The 25,447-nt window shown below is 30.8% G+C and overlaps 2 protein-coding genes across 30 annotated transcripts; one reads left to right on the forward strand and one right to left on the reverse strand.

Moving 5' to 3' along the window:
• Positions 1-399: 399 nt before the first annotated feature.
• On the forward strand, positions 400-7,293 carry LOC123920150. Of its 28 annotated transcripts, none has more exons than XM_045972315.1 (18): positions 408-720; positions 823-859; positions 988-1,346; positions 1,686-1,751; positions 1,882-1,939; positions 2,202-2,255; positions 2,528-2,644; positions 2,792-2,826; positions 3,497-3,578; positions 3,920-4,005; positions 4,819-4,882; positions 4,965-5,016; positions 5,112-5,165; positions 5,280-5,378; positions 6,305-6,389; positions 6,486-6,615; positions 6,692-6,744; positions 6,920-7,293. In XM_045972315.1, exons 10-18 carry the CDS (start codon positions 3,965-3,967, stop codon positions 7,059-7,061), a joined length of 720 nt encoding a protein of 239 aa, XP_045828271.1. In that variant the 5' UTR covers positions 408-720; positions 823-859; positions 988-1,346; positions 1,686-1,751; positions 1,882-1,939; positions 2,202-2,255; positions 2,528-2,644; positions 2,792-2,826; positions 3,497-3,578; positions 3,920-3,964; the 3' UTR covers positions 7,062-7,293. The 28 variants fall into 28 exon arrangements, 22 of the variants coding, with proteins under 22 accessions (XP_045828281.1, XP_045828280.1, XP_045828283.1 ...); XM_045972313.1 differs by having other exon boundaries at positions 849-859; XM_045972316.1 differs by having other exon boundaries at positions 849-859; positions 1,010-1,346.
• A 1,618-nt stretch (positions 7,294-8,911) lies between these two features.
• Positions 8,912-18,484, reverse strand: LOC123920152 (probable rhamnogalacturonate lyase C). 2 transcript variants are annotated; one of them, XM_045972333.1, is made up of 15 exons: positions 18,334-18,484; positions 18,101-18,222; positions 17,868-17,927; positions 17,523-17,642; positions 15,456-15,575; positions 15,045-15,186; positions 14,718-14,900; positions 13,678-13,836; positions 13,318-13,424; positions 12,841-12,931; positions 12,382-12,523; positions 11,186-11,342; positions 10,733-10,849; positions 9,679-9,805; positions 8,912-9,593 (listed from the first exon to the last, which is right to left on the reverse strand). In XM_045972333.1, exons 1-15 carry the CDS (start codon positions 18,373-18,375, stop codon positions 9,336-9,338), a joined length of 1,947 nt encoding a protein of 648 aa, XP_045828289.1. In that variant the 5' UTR covers positions 18,376-18,484; the 3' UTR covers positions 8,912-9,335. The 2 variants fall into 2 exon arrangements, with proteins under 2 accessions (XP_045828289.1, XP_045828290.1); XM_045972334.1 differs by lacking the exons at positions 17,523-17,642; positions 17,868-17,927; positions 18,101-18,222; positions 18,334-18,484 and adding an exon at positions 15,668-15,876.
• Positions 18,485-25,447: the final 6,963 nt, after the last annotated feature.

Consider the following 25,447-nt stretch of genomic DNA (forward strand, 5'->3'; position numbering starts at 1 on the left):
ACGCAGCCAATCATATCATGACACGTGGCCTGCCTTTTCAAAAGGCTTTCTCTCTCCGCGTCATCCTTTCCACCACGCGCGCCTGTCGGCGCCTGTGATGCACGCGCGTGATTTTTGTGCAATCAGGAGCTGCCAGTGTCCTGGGGGGGGAAAAAGAAGTGGGGGGCGCGTGTAAAATTGCAGAAAATTACAGAAATGCCCCTGTTGCTCTATTCTTTCAAAAATTAAAAAAATGGGTATTTTTGTCCAACTCAAAAGGTGCACCTTGCTAACTTAGACCCAACTGGGTCTAAGTTAGCAGCCCCCTATATATATATATATATATATATATATATATATATATATATATATTATATATATAAGATGGTAAACTATGCGACCCTAATTGCAAACCCTAATTTCTATCCAATGGTTGATTGACATCTATAGCCTTAGCAAACCACATGTTGAGGAGCAGAAGCTTACACATGGCCTGCTATATGGAACACATGTATTGGGCCTAGTGGGATATATATTTGTCTTTTCCCAATTTTTTTTTTCATTTGTGAAGTTTTTTTCTCTCTCTTCTCTCTTTTCTCTCTCGTACTCTCTCTCTCACTATCTCTCTCTCGTGCTCTCACCCTCTCTCGTTTCATCATCATCAAGCCAAACACCACCGAACTTTCATCTTAAATCAACATGCAATTTCATAAATAGGTTCCTCTCATCTCAAGCTCCAAGGTAAGGGTAATTTTGTATCAAACATCCATGGATTTCCTTTGAATTCTTGCTGTGTTCATCACATTTTAAGAACTCAATTATGAACTTGATTGCATGTGTGAGGTTCTGATGGCGTTCAAGTTTTACAGAGAAGTTATAGGTAAGAACCATAAACTTTTTTTCCTTCTTCTATTCAAGTTAAAATCCAAAACACCATTCTTCACTTCTTCTCATTTGGTAAATTGCATGTGAGTTTAATGGAATTGAGATTCTCTGGGAATATATCAGAAGCAATGAACATGGGCACAAGATGCAAGCTTTGGAATTTTGATCGGTGATTTTTGAAGAAGTTTGGGTTAAACCCGTGTTCTAGGACAAGTCTCCACTAAAAAGATAAATTCTCACTCCTCGTAACTCTGATTGAGATGCCGTTTGTTTCTGTGGTTAGCTAACTCAATTCCGGTCGTTGTGATGCCAATTTCATAATTTTTGATTAGGAAATGAGGTCTAGGGACGCGTTTGAAGTTGAGGTACTGAAGCTGTCAAAATGGTGTTTTGAGGACTACAGTCTACAGGTTTGGGTACTCGAGCGGCACAAAAGGATGGTTTTAGGCTTGCGAAATAACGCCGTACTGTTGTTAAATCTGGTGGGTTCCTTTAGGTAAACTCTCACTTAATAGAGTAGCTTTATTAGCTTTTCCCCAAATTCATGATGCATGTCAACTTAGGATTTTTAGGATTAATTAGGATAACTCTATAATTGAACTAATTAATGATTTAAACAAGCCCTTAGCATGATTGAAATGACTATATGTTGTGGAATTTAGGATAAACCAGAGTTGCTAGCGGTGGTTTTTGTGTTGATTTGATTACACTACTCACTATTCAAAGAGATTAGTAAGCATGTTATTGTTATGTAGACCTACCTTTAAGATATGTTAATTTATAGACTTAATTGATGATCTTGCATTGTTTTCGGTTATCAGTTATAACCATGTTCATAGGACGCACTCTACGCCGTAGTCGACGCCGATATTGAGGTTGCGCTTCAGGTATTCAATTTCGTTTTCATTCTATCACAAATTCACATTGTATACTAACTAATTGATGATCATTTTTTTGTTTAAATTTTGAGTTTATTATAAGATTGTTAATTAATAATGTGGAATTAATTTTGTGTAGAAAGCAGAGATTAGTAGAGGTTACTCGAAGAGATTCACAAAGATTGGCAGTAAAAAAGGTTATTGTCATTGGAGTGTGTTTTTCTTTCTGATATTTAGGTTGGAGTGATGAATTCATTATATCTGAATTTACCATGAGTTTGACAAATTACTGTGTGTCATTGCCCGGCATAATCCTCGCAAAAACTACATTTTGAGCTTTAACAGAATTACAGTTATGATTTAATCTAATTCATCGTTTTTCTAAACATGCATTTAGTTCTGATTTTGTTTGATTAAATTGGTTATGAGAATGAGACTGATGTACTTTCATGGCTGCAGGACATTTCCTTAGTTGTTGCATTGGGCTCTGCTACTCAAATTGCAATGTTTGTGGTAAATATACTCTCACCATCTAAATGTAAATTATCGATACTTTGGTTTTAAATTTCACTTATGGTCACAGTTGCGGTTTCGCTGCGGACTTTTATATAGTGGAAAAATGTGGTTGATGCTGTCAAAGTTCCGGCCGCGATAATGTTGTAGACACCTGAATATCCTTTATATTACGGCTGCAATTGCGGTTGCGAACTATAACTTAAAACCATTTTCATATATAGTCTTCTTTATTTTAATAATAATGAAAACTAATATTTTACAATTTATAGGTTCCACTCTGTGTAATTGTTGTTTGGATAATGGGTGTGAAAATGGACTTGAACTTCAACCTCCTTGAGACAGGTTCTCTTGCTTTGACAATTATTGTCACTGCCTTCACTTTACAGGTATATAAATTTGACAGAGAATTTTCAATTGAAGAAAACACCAAATAGTTATGATTTTCATTTTAATTTGAGATTATCTTTTGGGTTTGGGTTATATTTTTAATTATTTGATTAACTATAAGGTGTGTTTGTTTGTTGTTACAACAGGTTAGAAGCTCATCAAAATGACATTGAACTTGAAGGTATGCACTTCTGATATTTGCCATTATACGTGTGGTTTTTGTGTTTGATAGAGCACACAAATATTATTTCATCAATGTAACTACATATTTTTTCATTGTTGATTTTCATAATTTTTTCATTCTTGCTACATATTTTGTGTTGCGTAAGTATGCATAACTTTAAGTATCCATTATGCATTTTTGTTCACTTTTTCCTCAATTTATTCTGATGGCATTTATATTGGGCATTGATAGCCATGCACCACATATATAGAACTATTTTGATGGTTTTACATTAGTTCATTTACTTCTGCATTAAAATTTATTAGAATGGTGTAAAGAATGAACTGAATTCTTCTTCACTCACTTTATGTTTCAAAATATAGCAAAATAACTACATTTGGTACCCGGCTGATCACTTGATCAGTGGAGGCTTTGTTTACAAGCACTGGTGTTCAAGCATGTTCAAGATTCAATTCATAGAATGGTCTTTATCTTTCTTGAAGCACCGTGGTGTATTTTAAACACAATAACATGGATTCTTTACAAGAAACTTTAGAGAACATTACTTCTAATGATACATAGCTAATCTTATCTAATATATTTAGTGTAGAATGTTAATATACACCAATTATTTTGCTTGATTTAATATGGATATTTAATTGTGTTTACATGATCATGCATACTACAGAGTGGGGACAAGGCTATGATTTTTTGTTTTGTGGAGTTTACTGAACCCAAATGCGCTCTCACCGCCATGGAAGCTCTGCAAGGTAAATGTTTTTTTTTGTATATATAACTGAGTTTGATGTCTACCCACAGGGTCAATATAACTGAGTTTGATGCTTGGTACATTATAGGGATTTGTATGAAAATTAGGAAATATAGACCTCTGAATTATGAGATCTCATTCTATGATTGATGTGGATCAAAATATAGAACACTAACACCAGAACTAAACACTATATAATAGTGGCCATATGGTTTAATTTTGACGAATTATTGTGCATTTTAAACTTTTTTTCTTCATATTGTTTAGTTCTGGTGTAATTCACAAACTGTACACCATGATAATTTATGTGGTTGTTTGTGTAAATTGAATTTGCCTTCATAGGATATAATGAGGCTGGCCTAGAAAAACCTTATACATTCAAGGCTGATGAGAGGAATGGAAGATAGAAATAATTCTCATATGTTGAAGTGAGTTATTTTCTCATTCTTGGATGCATTTATTTTATTATTTTATTACTTTTTGTGTAAATTTTACAGCTTTAATTAATTCTCCTTTTACAAGTTTGATTGATTGCCTCATTGAATTGCACTTTCAGTAGTGATTGTGTGTACTTCTAACTTAAGTACCAAATTGAAGGAAAATAATTACAAATTCTCAGTGGTGACCACAAGTACTACTTCACATTTTCTCAAAAACTTTCCATATTGTCAAGGTTTGTCAAGTAATATTCTAGAGAGTTGGTTTTTGCTTTTGACCAGTCCCTATTCTTAAAGTGCCAGCAAATAAAAGTCACTTTTATTATTTTTGGTAATTAAAAGGAAAAGATCGTTCTACATATGTGATGGTCAGGGCCAAAGGCAGAAACAATAAAGCTTAGTAAAGTAAGATAAAAGTAACTGTAAGTAAAGAAAGGTTGAGTACAAAGGCAGTGTTCTAGGCTAGCAATCCCATATGGTTTCATAACTTCTATTCTAAAATTTTCACTTTAAGTTCTCATACTGATTTGCAAGGATTTTTTTTTCTTCTAAAAGTCTCTATTGCAACAAAAAGAATCACATTGTCCTACATTTCTTTAAAAAAATATGTAGTGTCCCTCATCTGTGGCACAGGGTAGACGGTGTCTGTAGGAAGGCAGCCATTAAGGTATACATGGTGCCACGACAGCAAATTGTTAAACATATCTAAGAGAACACTTTTTTAAGGCTTAAGGCAATAGTTAAAATTTGTTGTATTTTATATTTAGCCAGACGATACCTAAAACTAATAAGCATCAATCACAGGTATGGTTCATCACCAAATGATTTTGAAGGAGTATCTGCCCATTTTGATGTTCCTTTTGTTCAAGTAAACAATGTTGAATCATGTACTCTTTTCTCTTTTACTTTGGAGTTTGAGTGGTATTTCTTGATTTCTATCAATTTTGTAGGCTCCCTCATTTCCTACACTTTCCATTAATGTGATGAATCTTTTGAATTCAAGTAGAAACTGAGGATGAGGTATTATTATATGCTTTAACCTGTTTCTTGTGATGTATTCAAGAGGATGCAGACTTATTTTAGTATTCTGCTTGCAGGTAGTACTAATTTGAAAGTTGAAACTAATAGAATAACATCCATCTATAACATCAGTAAGTAAGCAAATGCAGTATTCTAAACATAAAGTCATTTAGTTTATATGCAAAAAAGAACATGTGTATTGTTCTAATTCTAATACTTGACTTATTCTATTCACATGTGTGTAGCCAATGATGATGTAGCTATGTGTCAGTTTTTTTTTGCAATTATTGATCATGAAAAGAAGAGGACATTTGTTTTGCGTAAAGATGGCCTTCCTGATGCTGGTCAGTATTATCTTATCTTCATCAATTTGTTTTTCATAGATGTGTAAATATACAAAAGAGATGTATGATATGCAATTCATAAATAATATATATATCACTTATAACTATTGGATTTTGGTTTTGGACACAACAATATGATAGATAGAGAAGTGAAAACAATGAATTGCACATATCCAATGTTTAAGTGAAGAGATTATGAATTCAACTTTCCCAGTTATATCACACAAACTCCTAACATTTGGTTTTACTATTTTTTAAAGTACATGTACATATATTTTGGTAAAGAGACGGTAGAAATATGAAGTCGTCACATACTCGTGTTTTTTTCAGAAACAAGAGAATATCGATAATGTTACACGAAAAAAGAATATAGAGATGAAAATTTTATCAGCTACAAGTTGTAATTATCCAGCCCCAAATCCCTCAAGGCATCATTAGCAGCTTCCTTATAGTTGGCATGTGTTTGCTTTGCCTTCCTTATGTATTTCTCAATTCCATTCTTAAGCAGAATAGTTCTGCACAATAGAAATTGTGTAAGCAGACATCATTAAGCTAGAATACAAGGATTGGAGTAAGTTTGTTCATCTAACTCCAATGATGCACTTTATTCCATCATTGTTTCGAACTTACTTATGAATTTGGTTCTTTTTCGTTGTAGAGGAAATAGGATACAGCTTCATATCTAAACATAAAAAAAAGGAACTCATTCAGACAATGATAAACGAAAACAACAAAAATTAAACCAACATCAGTTTGGAAGGCGAACAGGTTACACAATATCTGGATAGCCATGACCAATCCCTCCCTGTGATAATTATACTTCAATTGTGCAAACTTAAGAAATATCTTGGTAAGGAGAACTCGAATAATTTCAGTTCCATATTTATTATGTGCATCAAGTGAATTTGTTTGTCATTATTGATTAGGTTCAATGGGAGTCTCGAATTCTTTTTATGGATCCAAGTTATTCTTAAATGATGAACTTCCCAAGGTAGCTGCCTACATAGAAAGGTAATTGTAATGTTTCAACTGTTCTCTATGAGTATCTGTTGTTCTTTATTTGTTGAGTGTATAATTGTATTTTTATTTTACTAAATTTTGCAAAAGGATGAATGCTGCAAATGTAGAGTTAACTCAAGTTGTTAGCCAAATGTCTGGCTCTATGGTACTAAGTGTGGCTGATGATTTGTTGCAAACACCTAGGATGACTATTGAAGAGCTAATTGAATCTACTCAGGTTAGTTTTCAATTTTAAAATATTGTAGAAAATTATCTGTTTTTTAATCACACCAACACTATTGTTATTGCTGTAGAAATGCTATGGTTCTGTGTTGGCATGGGCCTGTGAGTTTCGATACCGATGCAGGTTGGTTTTACTAGGCTTGCACTAGGTGTGCTTCGAGAATCAATTTAGTTGCTGGTCAGCTCTATTGTGATAAGTGCACGATGCCCCGAACTGCGGTTCCTAGTTATGGACATTGCAATCAATGTGACCCTAACCAAACATGTTACTGACATTGCTATTCATCCTTATGATACAGGATCAATGAGTCTCTCTCTGATATACTTCATCCACCAACAAACAAGCCAGTCGGAAAGAGGTCTGCTGATGTTGACGAAGGCGATGTTACGACTTCAAAGGAAACCAAGCTTCCATGTGTGAAGATTGAGGGTGCTAAGTGACCATGTTCATGGTCATATTTCCTTTGTTTCTAATAAGTGTGTTTCTTGGTGTTTTGCTATTTCCCTGTCTTACTGTCTTTGTTTGTATGTGCACTTTGTGCTTAGTTGATGCTTTATAATAGCATCCCTCTATGTATTATGTATCTCTCTGGACCTCTGTCTTTCTTATTGAGAGATGTATCAAATATTAATAATAAATGTTAAATTTAAATATCAGTTGGTGTTTTGTTTTTATTTGGATCAAAATATATAATTGATTGTACTGAGTTTGACATCTATCAACTAATTATCCTCATTGTATAAAAAAATGAGGGTTTCAATTATGAATAGAATCATTATACATGGCCAGTTTTTTGGGTCACATTATACATGGCCAATTTTATTTGGATATCAAATTACTAATCACATCTTTCATTTAATAGAAGAACTGCTGCTAAGCGGGAAATTCTTCTCTATACAAGTTCTCGAACGAGGTTTTTGAACAGAACTTCGATAGGCAAGAGGTGTAAGCACCGCGAGGTGTGAAGCGATCTCGTACTAAACAAAACTGCTTTAACTTTCCATAACAAAAAAAAAGTCAAACAAACCTGCTAAATACATAAAGTTACAAAATCAATTGCTTCAAATAGCTTCTAACATTAGATTTGCAGGAAAGATAAACGAACATATAAAATTACTTTGTGCAGCTTTATTGTGTCAACAGTTTATATAAATTAGAGGCATATTAAAACAAACATTATTGGTCAGTATGAGCATGATATCTTTTATTAGTACTTGGGTCTTTGAAGGCTCTACTATGAAATTCTATTTGATGTCACTGAGCCATTTTTTATTTGTCTTTAAGAACCATATTAATTGCGCAAAAGAATGGTAAATATTAAATTTTATACGTGTCACGGGTCTTTGAAGACTCTACTATAAAATTCGATGTGACTGAACCATCCAACAATAGGGTGGTTCACTTTTGTATTGTACTTATTATGGTTTGGTTTTTAAGTTTGTTTGCTCTTTTAAATCATTGATGTTTGTCTTTTAGAACCATATTAATTGCACACAAAAAAGAGTAAAAATTAAATTTTATACATTTAACGGGTTTTTGAAGTCTCTACTATAAAATTCGATATGACTGAGGCATCCACTTAATTATGTTTAATTTACCATGATCTACAACATCTATGATTGACAACATCTATGATTGACATATAAATGGTGTTCCTTGATCAAGGAGCATATGAGCTACAAGGATCAAGGAGCCATGGTTAAGGGATCCCTCCGAGTATCGATATAGATTCGTAATTTTTGTATCCTTCTTTTTTTTGTTATAATTTTTGTATCCTTCTAATAGTGAGGTTTATAATTTATGCGCGCTGCTAGAGTTTCTTAATTTTTGCGCTTTAGGTCAGCCTCTAATAGAGTGTTTCTTAATCTCTGCGTCATATAGAGTTTCATGATACTACGATAATTTAGCATTCACATAGATTCGTAATTTTTATGCGTTCTTGATACAAAAGTTTGTAATTTCTGCGGGTCGCGAATATGATTTTTTAGTTTTCGCGCCACAAGTATCCACAATGGTTTGTAGTTTTTTTGTGCTTACAATATAGACATTTATGATCTCTGCGCGCCACTTATAGAATTTCTTTTAATAGAGAGATTCTTGATCTCTGCATCATATGTCAACCTCTATATATCGATAGAGAGATTTATAATTTTTATTCGACACAAGTATCCACAATGGTTCGTAATTTTTGTATCCTTCTAATAGAGTTTCTTAATTTTTGCGCTTTAGGTCATCTTCTAACAGAGAATTTCTAATCTCTGCGTCATATAAGTTTCATGATACTTCGATATTTGAGCATTCACATAGATTCCTAATTTTTATGCGTTCCTGATACAAAGGTTTGTAATTTCTGCATGCCGCTTATCTAAATTTTTAGTTTTCGCCCCATAATTATCAACAATGGTTCGTACTTTTTTTGTACTAACCTATCATAATTTGTACACTTTATTACACTACATGATATATCCATATTGCACCATATCCTTTACATCCATGATTGATATATAAATGATGCTCCCCCAAAGTAATTTTTGTATGCTTATGACTAACTTCCTCGGCTCATAGCATCCATGATTGATATATAAATGATACTCCCCCTAAGAAATGTCCATATATGCTTATGACTAGCTTCCTTGGCTCATAGCAACCATGATTGGTATATAAATCATGTTCCGCTGAACCCGTGCAACGCACGGGCAGCCGTCTAGTTTTCTTTAATGGGAAGAAACATATTTGGGGCCTTCTAAACGAATATAGTCATACATTATTCCTTGAAAGAGAGCCAAGGGGCCAGTAGCCATAGCTTGTGTTAAAAATATAGTATTATCTCCTTGGGATAGCAAAATACTTGACACATCAATGTTGAAGAGCCAATAGAGTCCATGAATTCCATGTCTAGCTATTGCATTGTCCTTTCCAATCACACCCGTAGTAAATAGTGGAGGATCTTGTTTCAAATCATTTACTCTAACCTTCATATTTAAAAGAAACAATATTAATCGAATGAGACACGTGGTAAGATTAAGTGTAAGTATTAATAAATTTATGATTACTTACTTGTAACTCAGAGACATTTGCACTTGCAAGAGCCAATCGCAATTTATAGATTCTATTTGCTTCCACATCATCTAGGTTGAACTTAATTTGCCATGTAGTTCCTTGATAACTGCCATCATATTTCTTCCTGTATTTCATGCATATATGTAGTATTTAATCTAGACTGATAATAAAAAGTCATCCAAATATCTACAAACATGATTAACATATTTAAGTGTGAGTGTGTATAATAGTAATAATAATAATAAAAGCAATTAACTTCTTTAGAATGATCAATAGAAAAATTGTTGTATATACAGTAGTTAGAGTTTGAATTTCGAACATTCAATTTTGTTTTAATAAATTCGAATACTTTACTTATTCATCTTAAAAGGGTAAAATTTTTGCAACACTAAATTAGTTGATAATTTTTTTTTGATATATAGTGCCTAATTTAGACAACCAGTTATTGGAGAAAATGTTAAATAAGTTGCTAATATAACATTAGTAACTTGTGATTTAACAACTTTATGAAAATCGGGCACAAAATTATTTAGCGACTTAACTAAATCACTATAAAGACAAAAACATTTATCCACCAACTATTGAAAATTACGGATTTGGATTGAGTGCAGTCAATAGCAACACCTCGTGATTGCATGCAATAAGTGAGATCAAGACTGTTCGATCAAGACTGTTCGATCAAGATCGTAGGGTTCATATTTGAAAGTCGGAATTATTGTATTTTAAAAAAAAAAATCAAAACTATCTTTATATATGAGCCGTCGAATTAAAATTACACGGCTATGATGCATTGAGTGCATCTTAGGCGACTACACTGAATCCATTTCCAAAAATTAGCGACAAGAGTAAATTTGTCGTTGTTACACACAAACTAACTTTAACTCCACTTAAAAATTTATTTATGTGGTTACTTTTATTTGCTTGTCGAATAAATTAGCGACATGAGTAGTGAATATTTGACATTTAATGGATTGAATTTACTAAAAAAGGTTCTACAATATTGTTTGATCAATCCAATTTTTACTAAAAAATTAGGTATAGCTCGGTATACCTGGTGACCTGGGCATAAAACCAATCTTTTGTGTAATCACTAATACCAACGGTATAAATCAAATCTTCATCTGGGTATAACTCTGCATATCTTTCCCACAAGCCAAATTGCCTAAACCTGTGAATGATCAACATAACTTATCATTATATAGATATAGATATAGATTATAGATGGTGGTTAGTTTTGTGGTAGATCACATATAAAATCAAAATGTTACTACCTTTAAGGTTATTTTTTTGGCAATGATTACGTGAAAAATTGTGGGCAAAAATTAAAAAAAAAAAATCGTCTAATATAATTTTCGGCCATCTAGACTAATGGTAAGGGCACGCGTTAGCATTTTCTTGAAAATATTTTCAATCAGATGTCTATAAAAGTTTAGGCAACGATTTTTCACTTTTAACCACAATTTTTTGTTGTTATCTAAAATTATTTTTAAGGAAGGTGACTAACTTATCTGGATGGTCAATAAAAAGCTTGTTTATGAATTTTGGATTAGGATCTGGAACATAGAACTCAGCAGCAGAGCGATCAGGAATTCCAATCTCCCATAATGTTGGACCATCTCTTGGAGGCTCATAAATTATGTCACCAAGGTTTATTTCACAACCTACATATATTCCATAGGATTCAACAAAACATTAACATTCGTTTTTGACTCAAATCAACAAACATGGACAAAATATAAGCCTTGCAAAGTAGTATACATTTGAAGACTTAATTTTGAAATTTTAATAGTAATATGTTAAGATCATGTGCTTTAAATCGAAACGGATTCTACGCAGTCACAATATTTGTAGCTATCTGATTAATATTAGACAGACCAAGAAAAACATATTTAATTTTTGTTTAATAATTTTAAAAATATTGTACTTAAATCAGGACCATCTGATCATAATCAGACAACCACTAATATCTGATTGCGTGACTGTATAGGTATTTTGACTGCACCCAATCCAATTCCAAGAAGGAACTTTACCAAGGCAGGATGCTTAGTCGGATCTGTTGAGCCGAACCAAAATAGTTTGGTTACTTTTCGGTCAGACTAACTGAGTGCTTATTTTCCCATCTCTATGATTTCTAAAAAACACTCTTATTCAAATTTAGTAAAATAATTGCTCTGGACCGGGCTTAGAAGCCCAATAGTTGGGGATTTGCTAGCTGGACTGTCGAGCAAGACCCAATAAGGAACGACCCACAAATAACGACTACGAGTCAAACGGTCTTAATGCTCAACGCATTGTAACAGTCGTTCACCGGAATGATGAACATTAACTGTTCATCATAACTTTCCAACCGTTTTCCGGCAGCCACTTGATGACCATTAATGTCATCAAGGACCTTGGCCTCGCGTTGAGGACTATATATACAATCTTCCCATGCATTCACAAGGTACGTATTCATTCTTAGAGAAAACCTATACTCCACACCAAAACTGTTTTGAGCGTCGAAATATCTGCAGGTGCACAACCCCCTCCACTTCATCGAGGGCATAAACGGAGCAATGCCGGCGCGGGTCGCATTTCTAGTCAGGTTAGATCAATAGTATTTTTCTCATTTGAATTATTAAATTCAGAGAGATGTGCTTTTTAAAGTAGCTCTCAAATTCATTGCTCTAGTCTAGAGTGCATGTATTTAGAAGAATTAACCTGAGGTTATTTTGAGGACTCCATTGTTCCAATATTCTCCAATAAAACCTGGAACCCATGCATATAGATTGTAATCTCCACTCCTTATATTATTGATTAAAAAGTAGCCTTCCTTGTTTGCTTTGGTCCAAAATTGGTATCCCTAACCAAAAATACACTGTGACTTGTGAGTCAAAATTGCTCGCCAATCGCTTCTTCAATCTTTAAATTTACGAGAATAAATTTTACGGTCCTATTACATTACTAAAAAAAATCTATGTATTTTTCATAAATATATTTTCAGGTGACATATTTTGATCGAAAATGTACTTTTAAATGATGATACAAAATTTACATTGTTTTTTAGATGTATACATATGAGATGATATTAGAGGTGTGAAAAAATTCTACAATATATATCTAATATATATAGATTTTTTTTTTGCATTGAATATATATAGATATTTGATCATGACGAACCTTGCATTCTCTTTGCCAAGATCCAACATCTCCTGGTGGTGCCAATCCTATGTATGCACCTTGAGCTATTATGCACTCGTCACTTACACACCTGAAAATTTTCATTTTCAGAACTTATAAACTGCATTTCATTATGGTAAAAAATATACAAATATAATTTTTTGACAATAAAATGTAGTATAACATTTTTCACTAGTATGAAGTGCAACTAATTAATATCTTATATTAATAATCAAATAATTTTAATATGATCTTCGAATAATATTTAGTTTTTTTTTTGTCTAGTAGCCCGGTGACTATAAATTATACCTTAAAGGTGAATAAGTGGAGTGTCTGAGTTCGAACCTCGACTCATGCATAATATATATGATATCCCTATTAACTGAGTTAAACTCACGAAGACAATAATATTTAGTTTATTTAGGCCTATAAATAATCTATTTGTCTCACACAAGAATTTATATATTATGGGGTTACCTGTCACGAACTAGTAATGTGCCACAAACGCTGCCACGTTGGTTTGGCTTTTGAAAATCATCTGAAGCTGGAAAATCATAGGGCCAACTTTGTACTTCCTTGTTCATCTAGAGAGGACATTTTAAATTGTTTTAGTAGTTTTTTTTTTTTTGGTATCGTTCTTCCTCCTTCCAATTTGCTCAAAAATCTCTCTTTTATTAGAAGATATTTTTCGGTAAATAAATTTTATCGAAAGATATCTTTTAATAGTGTATTTTTCTATGTGAGTGAGCAATGCGGAGGAGAATAAGAATACTTTTTTTAATTGTTACATGTATTTTTGCTAAATGAAACTAAAATTTCTACAAGTTAATTCTAAACCTGGTATTTGGCGTCCTCCCAAAGCTCTAGTGGATCCTCATTACCATCCAACAAGGTGTTAAGATAGACAAAAGTTGGCCCAAAAACTTTCTTCCATGGCTCATTGGGCTGGAGTTTAAGCACTATATCCTCTCCTGCGTAATGAGCACTAAGAAACATCTGACACATACAACAAATATTAAAAATATTTTCATTTTAGTTGATCATCAAATTAATCTTTAAAATTGTAGAAGCAAAAATAATTTATCTCTTAAATTTAAAACATTCTGAATGATTCTTAAAAAATTGAAAATTCTCTATCACATCAGTTTTTTTTAAACAATATTAAAACTAAATTGGTCGACTCAAAATGGCAAATGTGGTTAAATATTTTAATTTTATGAATCATTTTATAATTTTAGTGATAAGAAGTTGTTCTACATTCAAAAAAAAGTTGTTCTAAAATTTCATAACTTAATAATAAGATGGTGATACAAAATCCGGATCTGGATTGGGAGCAGTTGCCACCCATGATGATGACTGCATGCGGTTAATGAATTTGTAGTTGTCCGATCAAAATTGCATGCCTCAGAGCATCTGAATGCAACTTTACTGCAATGCGTTCAACCCATTTCATATAAAATACGCTATTTTTAACACACTCTCTAGCACTCATTCTCTAATTTGTTGAAATCATAGTAGTTCTCACCACTTTATACAAGTATTTTCAAAGTGAGAGACCTATATTAGAGAGTGAATATTATAAAGAGTGTTAAAAAGAGAGTATTAGAAAGAGTGCTTAAAATGTATTGTTATTGGTCGAACTCTATGGTGCACAAGTAAGATAAGTATTTCTCAATGCACAAATTTGTTTAGACCATTGAATTAAATGAGATATAATATGACATGTTGATCCAATGATAAAAACAAACTTATGCATGATAAAAAAAATCATCTCACTTGCGCATATTAGACAAAAACCAACGTTACTATATCACTCTTCCGATCAATATAGTATATTGTAAAAAAGGTTGGTGAAATTTTTTACAAAGAATACTTACTGCAAGACTGATGGGGCCAACATGAGAGGTGAGATTCTGTTTAACAAGGCCACCTGATCGAAACTCATTGCTGGGTATGATTACCCAAAACCCTGTTGCTGGATTTGTTTCAGATTCTGTACTTATCCATCCATGAACCTTAAGGTTTATGTTCTCACTTGAGTATTGGTACTTGTCATCAACCTTAAAATTTCAAGAGAAAATATTTAGAGGTTCATGTTGAAGTTGAGATATATGAAATAATTTTTAAAGTTTACGGTATAGAATTTTAGTATTTTTTTTCTTAAATTCAAAGTTAATTTAAATGAATCTTTGAATAAAAAGTACCTCTCCTGTGAACTCTGGTTCAACTGGATTAACAAGCAAAACAGCTTCTGGAGGAACAAGTTCTTCTCCTCTTCCGGGTAATCGATCATCAGGTAGAGGCATCAACCTCTGTCTATCATCCGCCACAGCCATGTAATGAAACCTATATACATACATATGAGTTATTTATGACCTCAAAAATTATAATTTGCAGAAAGCTAACTTCATAGTACTATATGGTCTATTATTTTCATAAGTACTATCTACCATGTGATATACAATGAAGTATTATAAGTGGCAGAGTAGCTAGCTTTATTGCCACGATTTACTGAGATTCAATTCTTGTCGTTTAAACTCTTGTCGTTTAAATTCATAAAAAAAACATATCTACTCTGTATGTGTGTGTGGTTTCATTGGGTAATTGTTGCTTACTTGTCTTTACGAAGCTTATAAACAATCCTTATTTGAGGTATGTTAAAAGCTGGCCACTCCTTCAGGTGCTCAAAGATAGCATAAGAGTAGAATCCTGACGAATTGCTTAGCATCACATACCTGCACAATCATTCATTACGATTTTACAATCGTTTTCGAGATGATTATGGATTTGAACTCAATATCTTAAAGTTATAAAACTAAGTTCCTACAACTGAGTTACATCTGAAGTCAGGATCGGTCCAAGGGTAAGGCAGCCTAAGCAAGGACTTTAGGCCCCCAAAGATATAAAAAAATTATCAAGAAAAAAAGTTATCTCATAACTCATAAGTAGACACAGTGATCTTGTGATACACTCTCTATAACATATAATTCTCTCTTATCTTCTTCTCTCTATTCTCTTCTCTTTCTAGATTCCAGCAACCACAACATTACCCTCACCCTCTTCCATAAATTAAGCAAGACATGACATAGAAAGTAAAACATCATCCTCTTCAACAACCTCTTCAACAACCTCATCTTTCTTTAATTAATCTTAAAAAAAATAATTGTTTTTATTTATAGAGGAAAATCATTCTATATACAAATATTTTCCTGTTTTTATTTCTCTAGAAAATATATATATGTAATGGTAAGAAACCATTGCAAAACTTTAGTAACAAATACCCAAAATTATATCAACTATGAAATTATATCCACTATTGTATTTTTCTTATGTATTTGTAATTTTTTCCATTCAAAATTTGTTCTGTTGTACAGTGTTCATTAAAAACTGTTTTTTATTTTTATTTTTTTATGGTGTGTTCTTTCAGAAATGTGTTTTTTGGTACTGTGTTCATTCACTGAAATGTTAATTGAGATAAAATGAGAAAATTTTAGTTTTTTTATGAAAAATCTTACTCATTAATCTTTCTCTAAATAATGTAGTATTAATTATTTGAGTCGGATGAAATTAGGAGCATAATTGATTGGGGTAGTAAGGGATCTATGAGAACTTTTAAAGATGAAAATTTCTAATCATAAATTTCGGTTAATTGAGGTTGAAGACAACTTGCTTCCATAAGCATGGATTGAAGAAGAGAACTTGTATTTCTCGGCGAAACGAAAAAGAAAGGGGAACGTGGATTTACTTAGAAAAGATAGCGTGTAGAGAGTGCATGATACTATTGTGTGGATTAATTAATCCAAAGGTAAAATAATTGTGGTGTCCATCTTGGACCAATTTATTCATGGGTCCATTTTATACGGAACCGTCATAAGTTCATTAGTTCACATTAATAAAAGAGTCTCGGAATAAAAGACAAATGCCTTCTAAAAAGAAAAAAATAGTGTTTTTAATGGTATAAAATAGTATGAAACTTTGTATTTTATGAGTAACATAAAAGTATTTGGGAAATTTCTTTTAAGAAAAAAATACTTTTAATATTATCTATGTTGGTTTGAAACTTTTACTCTTTTTCTAAATAAGAAAAAAAAAACAAAAACTTTAAAGTTTGTTTTAGGCCCTCAGAATAAGAAAAGTTTATTCTTGGGCCGACCTTCTATGAAGTGTGTATCATGGTCACTATCTTGTTGTCAGAGTAATCTTTAACTATAGACTAATTTCAATCTTAACATGGGACTGTTTGTTTTAGATTTAAAAAATTGGATTTTTTTTTTTTGTATTTTTGAAAATAGATTATCTAAAACCATTTTTCAAAATATTACATGTTTTTTTGTCATCATATAACATAAACACACATTATTGAAAATCAAAACATAATCAAAATCACAGATTTTTCAAAAAGTTGTATTACAAAAATGATTTTTATGAAAATCTATTTGAAATAACTACAAAATTAAGTGATTTTTCGAAATTTTGACATCCAAAAAAATTTCAATAAAAGGATCAAATACCTAAAATAACATTTTAAGAATAACTATTCAAACCAAATTTTAATTTGAAGCTTTTATAAAAAGTTTATTTGTAATTTTTACACAAAATGCTTTTTCAAAAAAAAAATTTTTACACAAAATTATTTAACACTTATTTTAAAAAATCTATAACAAATAGGTCCTATATAGTACCTTTTGTCTATATTTAGAGCTGATTGCTTTCCCTTTAGAGATTGATCCCATATTCTTGTAAATGAGATTTCAACTTGTTCCTCTGTTTCCATTATAACCTTAAAACTTGTTCCCACAACCCTGCATGTGTAACTAATTACTTGCAAACAACATCATAACAATAACAACACTAAAACAACAAAACATCTATTAGTGAACTTGTTTTAGGAAAAAAATTGCATTAACGACGAAAAAATTGAAGAAAATTTAGAGATGAATTTATATTTTCATTAGTAATTTTAGAGAGGAATTCATAGTTTTTGTCAATAATTTTTGTCTTTCATTCGATTATCATTTTTAACATACCGCTCGGATGTTCCGGTTGTTCCGGTGCTTCCTGCTTCACTCCAAACAAGATCCCAATACCTATTAATCAATTGAGGTCAACAATATATTTTGGTCATTAATTTAAGATTGATTGAGTCACATTGAATCGTCATTAGATCATCCTTAAAAGATTTAAATATTTATTGCGTGAAATCCAGATCCGTTATAATTGAATGATTAGTGCAAAAAGAGAAATTAATCTTATGATGTACCCTCGATTATTCTTTTCATTAAGAGCTTCAAGCAGATTATCAATGCCATTATATTGTATTCTAGTCACAAATCCATCTGGATTTGATAAATACACTTGTAGTATACCATTGTCCAAAACTACCTGAAATTTCAAGATCAAAGTAACAAAGAAAATTCAAAATTGATATAAACTCATAATACTAAACTCCAAACTTTACATATATAATATAATGAAAGAAAAACTATGTCTTACATGATTTTTTTTGACATGCAACTGCACTACTTGTGAGGACATATTGAAGGATCTTCACTAGTTGCTATATCTATAGTTTTACAATGTAGGTTTTTATGTTACAAATTTGATTTATTTGTAATATAAGCTGTTGAGTTATAATAGTTTATAGGAGTTGTTGAGCAATCAACTTTTTTCTTTTTAATAATCAATTCTTTACTCAATCGCCACTGTAGTGGCGTACCTTTGTAATTAATTAATAAGTTGCTTAAAAGTGTTGCTCCAAAAAAAAATATGCTGAAAAGTGAACAATTCGTGGCAGATATGGAGTAATTGTTTACTTTTTTTACACAAAAAAAGGAAAACAGCAATTTTATTTGAAACATAAATTTGAACTTTAATTTATCATATCGTAAGAATTTATCTAAAAACATTGACGAAAAAAACTTTAAGGGCTATAAAGTGTGAAAAAAAATCTTTAGGAACTAAAATAAAAATTTTGAAAAATTATATGGACCAAAAATATATTTAACCCTAAAATTTTATTTGAAGCATTCATATTTCCTATTCAAAATTCTAAGTTTAATTTGACATATCCTAAGAGTCTATCAAATCTTTTCCGCTAAATTAGGTCTCGTTCGTCGTTTATTTGGTGATTTGTGACTGTATTTTGGTTGGCTCTGTTTGGGAAGGTTATATTTCGAGCTTATAGCTTATAATTTTTAGCTTATAAGTGCATATGATAAAAAAAGATCTGTTTGGTAAACGCTTTTTAAAAAGAACCTACAACTTATTTTTCAAATGTTATTTAAAGTAGCTTATTAGCTCATAGCTTATATTTTTTTCATCCAATTTTACTCTTGCTTTCTTATTTGAAAAAATTTAATATTAATTAAACATAATTTTTATGTCATTTCATACTTATATGCTAGCTCAACCGCTAATTTTACCAAACATTATAAATTCAATCAATTAGCTTAATCACTATAAGTTAAAAACTAATTTATAAGCTATTCGCTATAAATCACCCGCTATAAAGTACTGTTATCCATTATTTTTTAGCGAAGAGCCTATTAATGAAGATGTGTTGAATCTTAAAACTATAATACTCTTTCTTAACTTGAAGCAAAAGTAAGTGAAGATTTATACTTGGAAAAGAAAAAGATTAGAGGAATGTCACGTGAACAAGAACATTTGAGAATGAGTCACGATTTATATGCCACTTCTTGCCCATCTTTTTGTTCTTTGTCATAATCCACCATACAAATATGTAATTAACTACCCTCTTACTTGTCTGAAAGCCTTTTATACATTAATTCTTTGTCGATCAAGGTACAAGCCCACCATAAAAAACAAATTATTATTATTATTATTATTATTATGTTATGAATAATTTGGTGGATGTCCATTAAGCATTGGCCCATTCCACTGACCCATTATATTGTCCTATAAATAGGACTTGTATTGTCATGTAAACACACACCTTGATGAGAATAATACAATCTCTATTCTTTCTCTCTTCTCTTCTTCTCTCCTCTATACTTATATATTATTACTATTACTTATATTTCATAACACGTTATCAGGTACGCAATTCTTATTCTATTTGAATGAAATCACAAGTAGTTTTTATTTTTGATTATTATATGATTATGAATCGCTTGAACCTTGTATACTTATAAAGATCAAATAATAATAATTAAATAATTAAATAAATAAATAAGCATCATTTCTTTATGTATTTAATTGATTCAATGTTGTTTACGCTTCGTGATATCCGACATTTGTATGGTGAAGCATAACACTTTGATCATTAATATTACATAAAATGTTGATCAATTATTTATTTATTTATAATATGTATTTTGGATGTTTGATATTGTTTGAGTTTCGTGACCGACAATAGTCTGGTGAAGCATCGTTATGCTTCGTGACCGACACCTGTATGGTGAAACATCGACACTTCGATCATCCAAAAGAACATAAACATGTTTAAGAATTCATAATTTTGGTTCCTGAAGAACCTAGAAAGTTAATACATGAATTCCCGAAGAATTCATAATCTTGGTTCCTAAAGAACCTATTCTTAGTTCCCGAAGAACTTAGACATTTAATACATGAATTCCCGAAGAATTCATAATTTTAGTTCCCGAAGAACTTAGAAAAATTAATTTTGTTCCTGAAGAACTTACGAAATATCACCATTTATCACCATGCATCCCTAATGGATTGCACATCAAAATACTTTTATGTGTTATATAGTTCTTGAAGAACTAATAAAACAAGTTCTTTTTCTCTTCAATGAATTCTAGATGAATTCAATATTCCTACATCCTTGAAGGATTGTAAATTGATAGTGATTTATTACATAGTTCCTGAAGAACTCATATTATTCTCTATGAATTCCTGAAGAATTCAAAAGAGTAGTTCATGAAGAACTCAAGATTATTCCATGCGAATTCTAGAAGAATTCAATAATTTAGTACAATACTAATACATTCATATGTCATTCTTATGTACCGTAAAAAAAAATGTCATTCATATGTTAATTTGGTCAATCAATCTCATTGAAAACAATTGAATGCCTTTTATTTCTTTCTTTTATTGTTTTCAATTTAGTACATTATCGATTAAGGAAGTATTATGATTGATTCATTTGAAATTAAATGATTTGTTTTAAAAATAAAACTAGTTGATTTGACAAATTTTCAAATATCAATTGAAATATCATATCCTTTAATTTCTTTTGTGATTTCTATTAGCCAAATTTTTGTAATTGTGATACTACCTATTACTTCTGGGATTTTTGCAAGATGAAATCAACTTGACCTTTTAAATGATGAATTAAGTGATTATTTATTTACATTATATTTGACAATTGTGATGTTTCCTATTACTTTCATATACTAAGTTTGAATGTTACTAAAATAAAAGGTGTGCATGACTTAATACTTCATTCATTTTATTTTATACGATAATTTTGTCCTCTGAATTATTATGAATTAATTTAGCTACTACAATGCTTAAGGTGTGAATCGTGTCTTATTAAGGAAATATTTTTCTTCCATAATAAATCAATTTAATTGATCTTTTTTTTCTTTTGGAAATAAAATTATAATTCATACCTTATGCATATCTTTTTTTTCTTTTGGAAATAAATTTAATTATAATTTATACCCAGAATATTTTTTTTATATATTCAATTCAAGAATATTTGTTTGATATTAATATCATATCCTTGGTTTATGGGATTTGAATTTATTTTGTGAAATTTTTTAAATATTTGGTGTTGATTGAATGTGAGAATTGAGAATCATATATAATTTTAAACTATATAATCTTACGATTTGAGCCTAAAATATTATATGAGAAACTCTCTCTTACTTTAAAAGTTGTAACACTAATGTTAATTATTTTGTTAAAGTGTTCTATTTGGAAATTTATTTTAGGCTCAATTTTGTTAATTATTATACCAAATGTTTTTTTATGATAATTATTACACCAAATGTTATTTATGTGAATATTTGTAAATATTTTGTAAATTTTATATTGTCTTGTTGTTATTTGAATGCTCACTTGCAAACTGTTATTGAAATTATTATTTTGAGGAATTATTAAGACAATTGAGTATTAAATTATCCTTACATTGATTTATTATAAGAGTTTTTTTTTATTATTATACATTGGTTTACCGTTGATTTGTGGCTATTTGAGATGACTTGTAAAGTCATCAAAATTTATTGGCTTCATTTGTAAGGAAAAATTCGAGTGGCAACCTGAAGTTTGCTTGGAGCTCATTTATATAAATGTACCAATGATTGGTAAAGGCACTCACTCGCTAATATGATGAAACGTTTTTAAACGTACATAAATGACAATAGTCCCAATTGATTGCATAAGTATAATCTTCTTTCATTCATATATGAATATCAATATGGAAACAAAAAATGAAGAGATGCTGAATATCTCTATATATTACCACACATATTTTGGATAAATTAAGTGTAATGAAAAAGTTATAAACCAGAAGTTTATACTACACTTTTATATATAATAATGCAATTGAAGCACAAATTATTGTAAACCAGAAGTTTACAAATCATATTAAATTTATTGTTTGCAATACCGGTTGGGTCATCCCGGATTTATTATGATGCGAAAAAAAAGACTATAAATATATATTGAAGGGCCTGAAGTTCCTTCATTCTAATAATTTTTATCGGTTACTAATTCCCAAAAGAAATTGATAATTTGAGATTTTTGACCATTTAGATATTTTGTGACTTGAATTGATGCATCAACTAAATTGGTCACATGCATGTTTACTCACAACCAGAAGTTTGTGAGTTTGTTTTCTCAAATAGTTTTGCTAAGATCTCATTTTCTAAATTCTTAGAAAATATTTGATAAGTATCGTATGTCAATTAAAATCGATATCAAATAGAATATGATCATACAAAAAAATGGACTAGAAGATCCATTCTTTAGACGTCTAAAGTAATTACATGACTGATACTTATGAGATCATAACTTCTAATTTATATTTTGGGAACATTCAAACATGTATATTGAGATACTAATTCGCATCAAGCCAACTAGTTATTATAAGTTCTCCCCTAATTTACAATTTGAACTTTGTTTATAAACATGATTCCCATATAAGCATTTTTGGATGTGTTGTGTATGTGCAATTGCTCCAATAGAATGCATTTAAACGGTTCTTAAAGAATATTGGGAAAATGTATTTGATATGAATCTTCATCTATTATAAATCATCTTGAGCCAAAAATTGGAGAATTATTTACAGCCCTGTAGGCTGATTTTCAAGTGATGAATTAATTTTCCCAATATTAGGGGGAAGAATAGGCAGCTGAAAAATATGAACCAAAAGTTCAAATGAATCACTTGAAATAAATTAATGTTATTATCTCACATTGATCCTCATAGTTTGAATCAAATATTCAAAATATAAATCATTTGCAAAATTTATGAAATCAACTATTAGCTGCTAATGCTCCAAACAAAATGGATGTCCCTGTTGGACAATCTTATTTTGCAAATCAGTATTAACCACCCTGAAGTGTGGTAGATCAGTCGGTTCCAACGTTAAAAATCCTCAAATAAGAAAAGGAGCTAAAAAAAAAAAGATGACCCAAGTGAGGATATGAAAACTTTAAAAGAGTATTTGACATAATTGAGTTTTAAGTTCCAGAAGAACTTCTCAGGTACCTGAAATTTATGATAATAAAGAGATCTTGACGAATTATGTCATGAATGGAATATGATGGAACCGAAAAGAAGTCAACGTTGATGATATTTTTATATATAATATAGCGCTATTTGTGAAAAGAGTTAATGAGGATCATGAACTAAATTCTATTGAGAATTATAGACAATGATCGTCTAAGTGAAAACACAATTGCTACGTAATTAAAGTCACTTTGCAAAGTGAAGATTTTTGGACCAGCAGTCCATACACCTGAAGATGTAAAACATGATAGATACAAATTAATTTTCGTGTGAATAGAAAATGTTGACATACAAACATTAAAAGCTTGATTTTTTTTATTCAAGCATATTGGTAAAAGTTTGCCATTGAATGTGAAGAGAAATATTCACCTGAAGTGAAATCAAAATCCTTCTCTTACTTGATTAAGTCTTACTTGATTAAGTTTATTAACACATGGAAAATTCAATTTATTTGAAAAATGTGTTACGCTATATTTATATGTCACTTGTTAGCGTGAATTATATAAAACTCCATGAAGGATTTAATTTCCACGAGACATACATTTCAAACTATCGAAGAGATGACTTAATGAAATGAATAAGCCACTTTGGAAATGAATTTGTTATATGATGACATAAACTCCCGAAGAGTTCTTGAAATCTATTGATTAAAGAAAAGTTTGAAATGAAATATATTTGATATTAACAAATATAATTTATTGTCACTTGAAGTGAACAAAGATCATTTCATGTCTCAAGAAAATGATCACTTACTTGAATTGGTCTTGAAGGACCATATTTTAGTTCAATTGAGAACACTCTTGCATTTTGCTAATTATGTATGTGATGGTATCAATAAACTCAAAGATATTGGAACAAAGTCAAGTATATAATTTGTATCTTAGAGATACAACAATATCATCCGATTATGTGGAAGTTTTAACACTACATTCAGAAAGTTCAGAGTGTGGTTTTGTTGAAGTTTGTGATTCTACACATACAAGAAATTTGAAGAAGATAATACTGCATCAACAGCTAATTCAGATAAGATTATATTAAAGAAGAAGAATCAAATCTTTCTACAAAGTCATCATCAAGTAAAGCTTCTGATCAACTATATTGAAGATTAATTGTTCTTATTCGTCTCAGATATAATTGTCTTCATGAGGGGGAGATATAACTGTGTCCTGCACTCTTTTTCCCTTAACCATGGTTTTGTCCCACTGGGTTTTCCTGATAAGGTTTTTAATGAGGCAGTTCACACATAAAGGATGATGTACTCTTTTTCCTTCACTAGGATTTTTTTCCCAATGGGTTTTCTCTAGTAAGGTTTTAACGAGGCATATCCTCGATGGACATCCAAGGGGGAGTGTTATGAATAATTTGGTGGATGTCCATTAAGCATTGGCTCATTCCACTGGCCCATTATATTGTCCTATAAATAGGACTTGTATTGTCATGTAAACACACACCTTGATGAGAATAATACAATCTCTATTCTTTCTCTCTTCTCTTCTTCTCTCCTCTATACTTATATATTATTACTATTACTTATATTTCATAACATATTATAATTATTTTGTAATTTTAATTTTTTGAAAACTTGGTATCTAGTCTATGATCGATTAAACCGAGGGAACCAATCCCAACGTCCATTTGTAGGACTCGATTTAAAGCCAGAGTCTTTTGTTTTGTATAGACTAGTTTACAAAATTGATACTAAAAGGAATCGAACCTAAAACCTTAAAATGAGCATACTCCAAGTTTTCAAGCCAACACAACTAAGTTGATGGGTTAAAATTTTTTTTTAAATACAAGTTATATTTTAAATTAGTATATAGGAGTATATAATACTCCAATATACAAAAAGATATTTTAAGAATATCTATATACAAAAGTAAAATAA

The sequence above is a fragment of the Trifolium pratense genome, linkage group LG4 (genome assembly GCF_020283565.1).
Source record: "Trifolium pratense cultivar HEN17-A07 linkage group LG4, ARS_RC_1.1, whole genome shotgun sequence".
Lineage (NCBI taxonomy): Eukaryota > Viridiplantae > Streptophyta > Magnoliopsida > Fabales > Fabaceae > Trifolium > Trifolium pratense.

Excerpts from the sequence above, each read along its gene's own strand:
- LOC123920150 (XM_045972310.1), top strand. The coding sequence starts at position 3,965 with ATGAGAGGAATGGAAGATAGAAATAATTCTCATATGTTGAA. Across the intron at positions 4,006-4,818 it reads AATAATTCTCATATGTTGAA|GTATGGTTCATCACCAAATG; the intron begins GTGAGTTATTTT and ends CATCAATCACAG. Across the intron at positions 4,883-4,964 it reads TTGATGTTCCTTTTGTTCAA|GCTCCCTCATTTCCTACACT; the intron begins GTAAACAATGTT and ends TCAATTTTGTAG.
- LOC123920152 (XM_045972333.1), bottom strand. The coding sequence starts at position 18,375 with ATGTCCTCACAAGTAGTGCAGTTGCATGTCAAAAAAAATCAT. Across the intron at positions 18,223-18,333 it reads TGCATGTCAAAAAAAATCAT|GTAGTTTTGGACAATGGTAT; the intron begins GTAAGACATAGT and ends TTGAAATTTCAG. Across the intron at positions 9,806-10,732 it reads TTTTATGCCCAGGTCACCAG|GAAGAAATATGATGGCAGTT; the intron begins GTATACCGAGCT and ends CATGAAATACAG.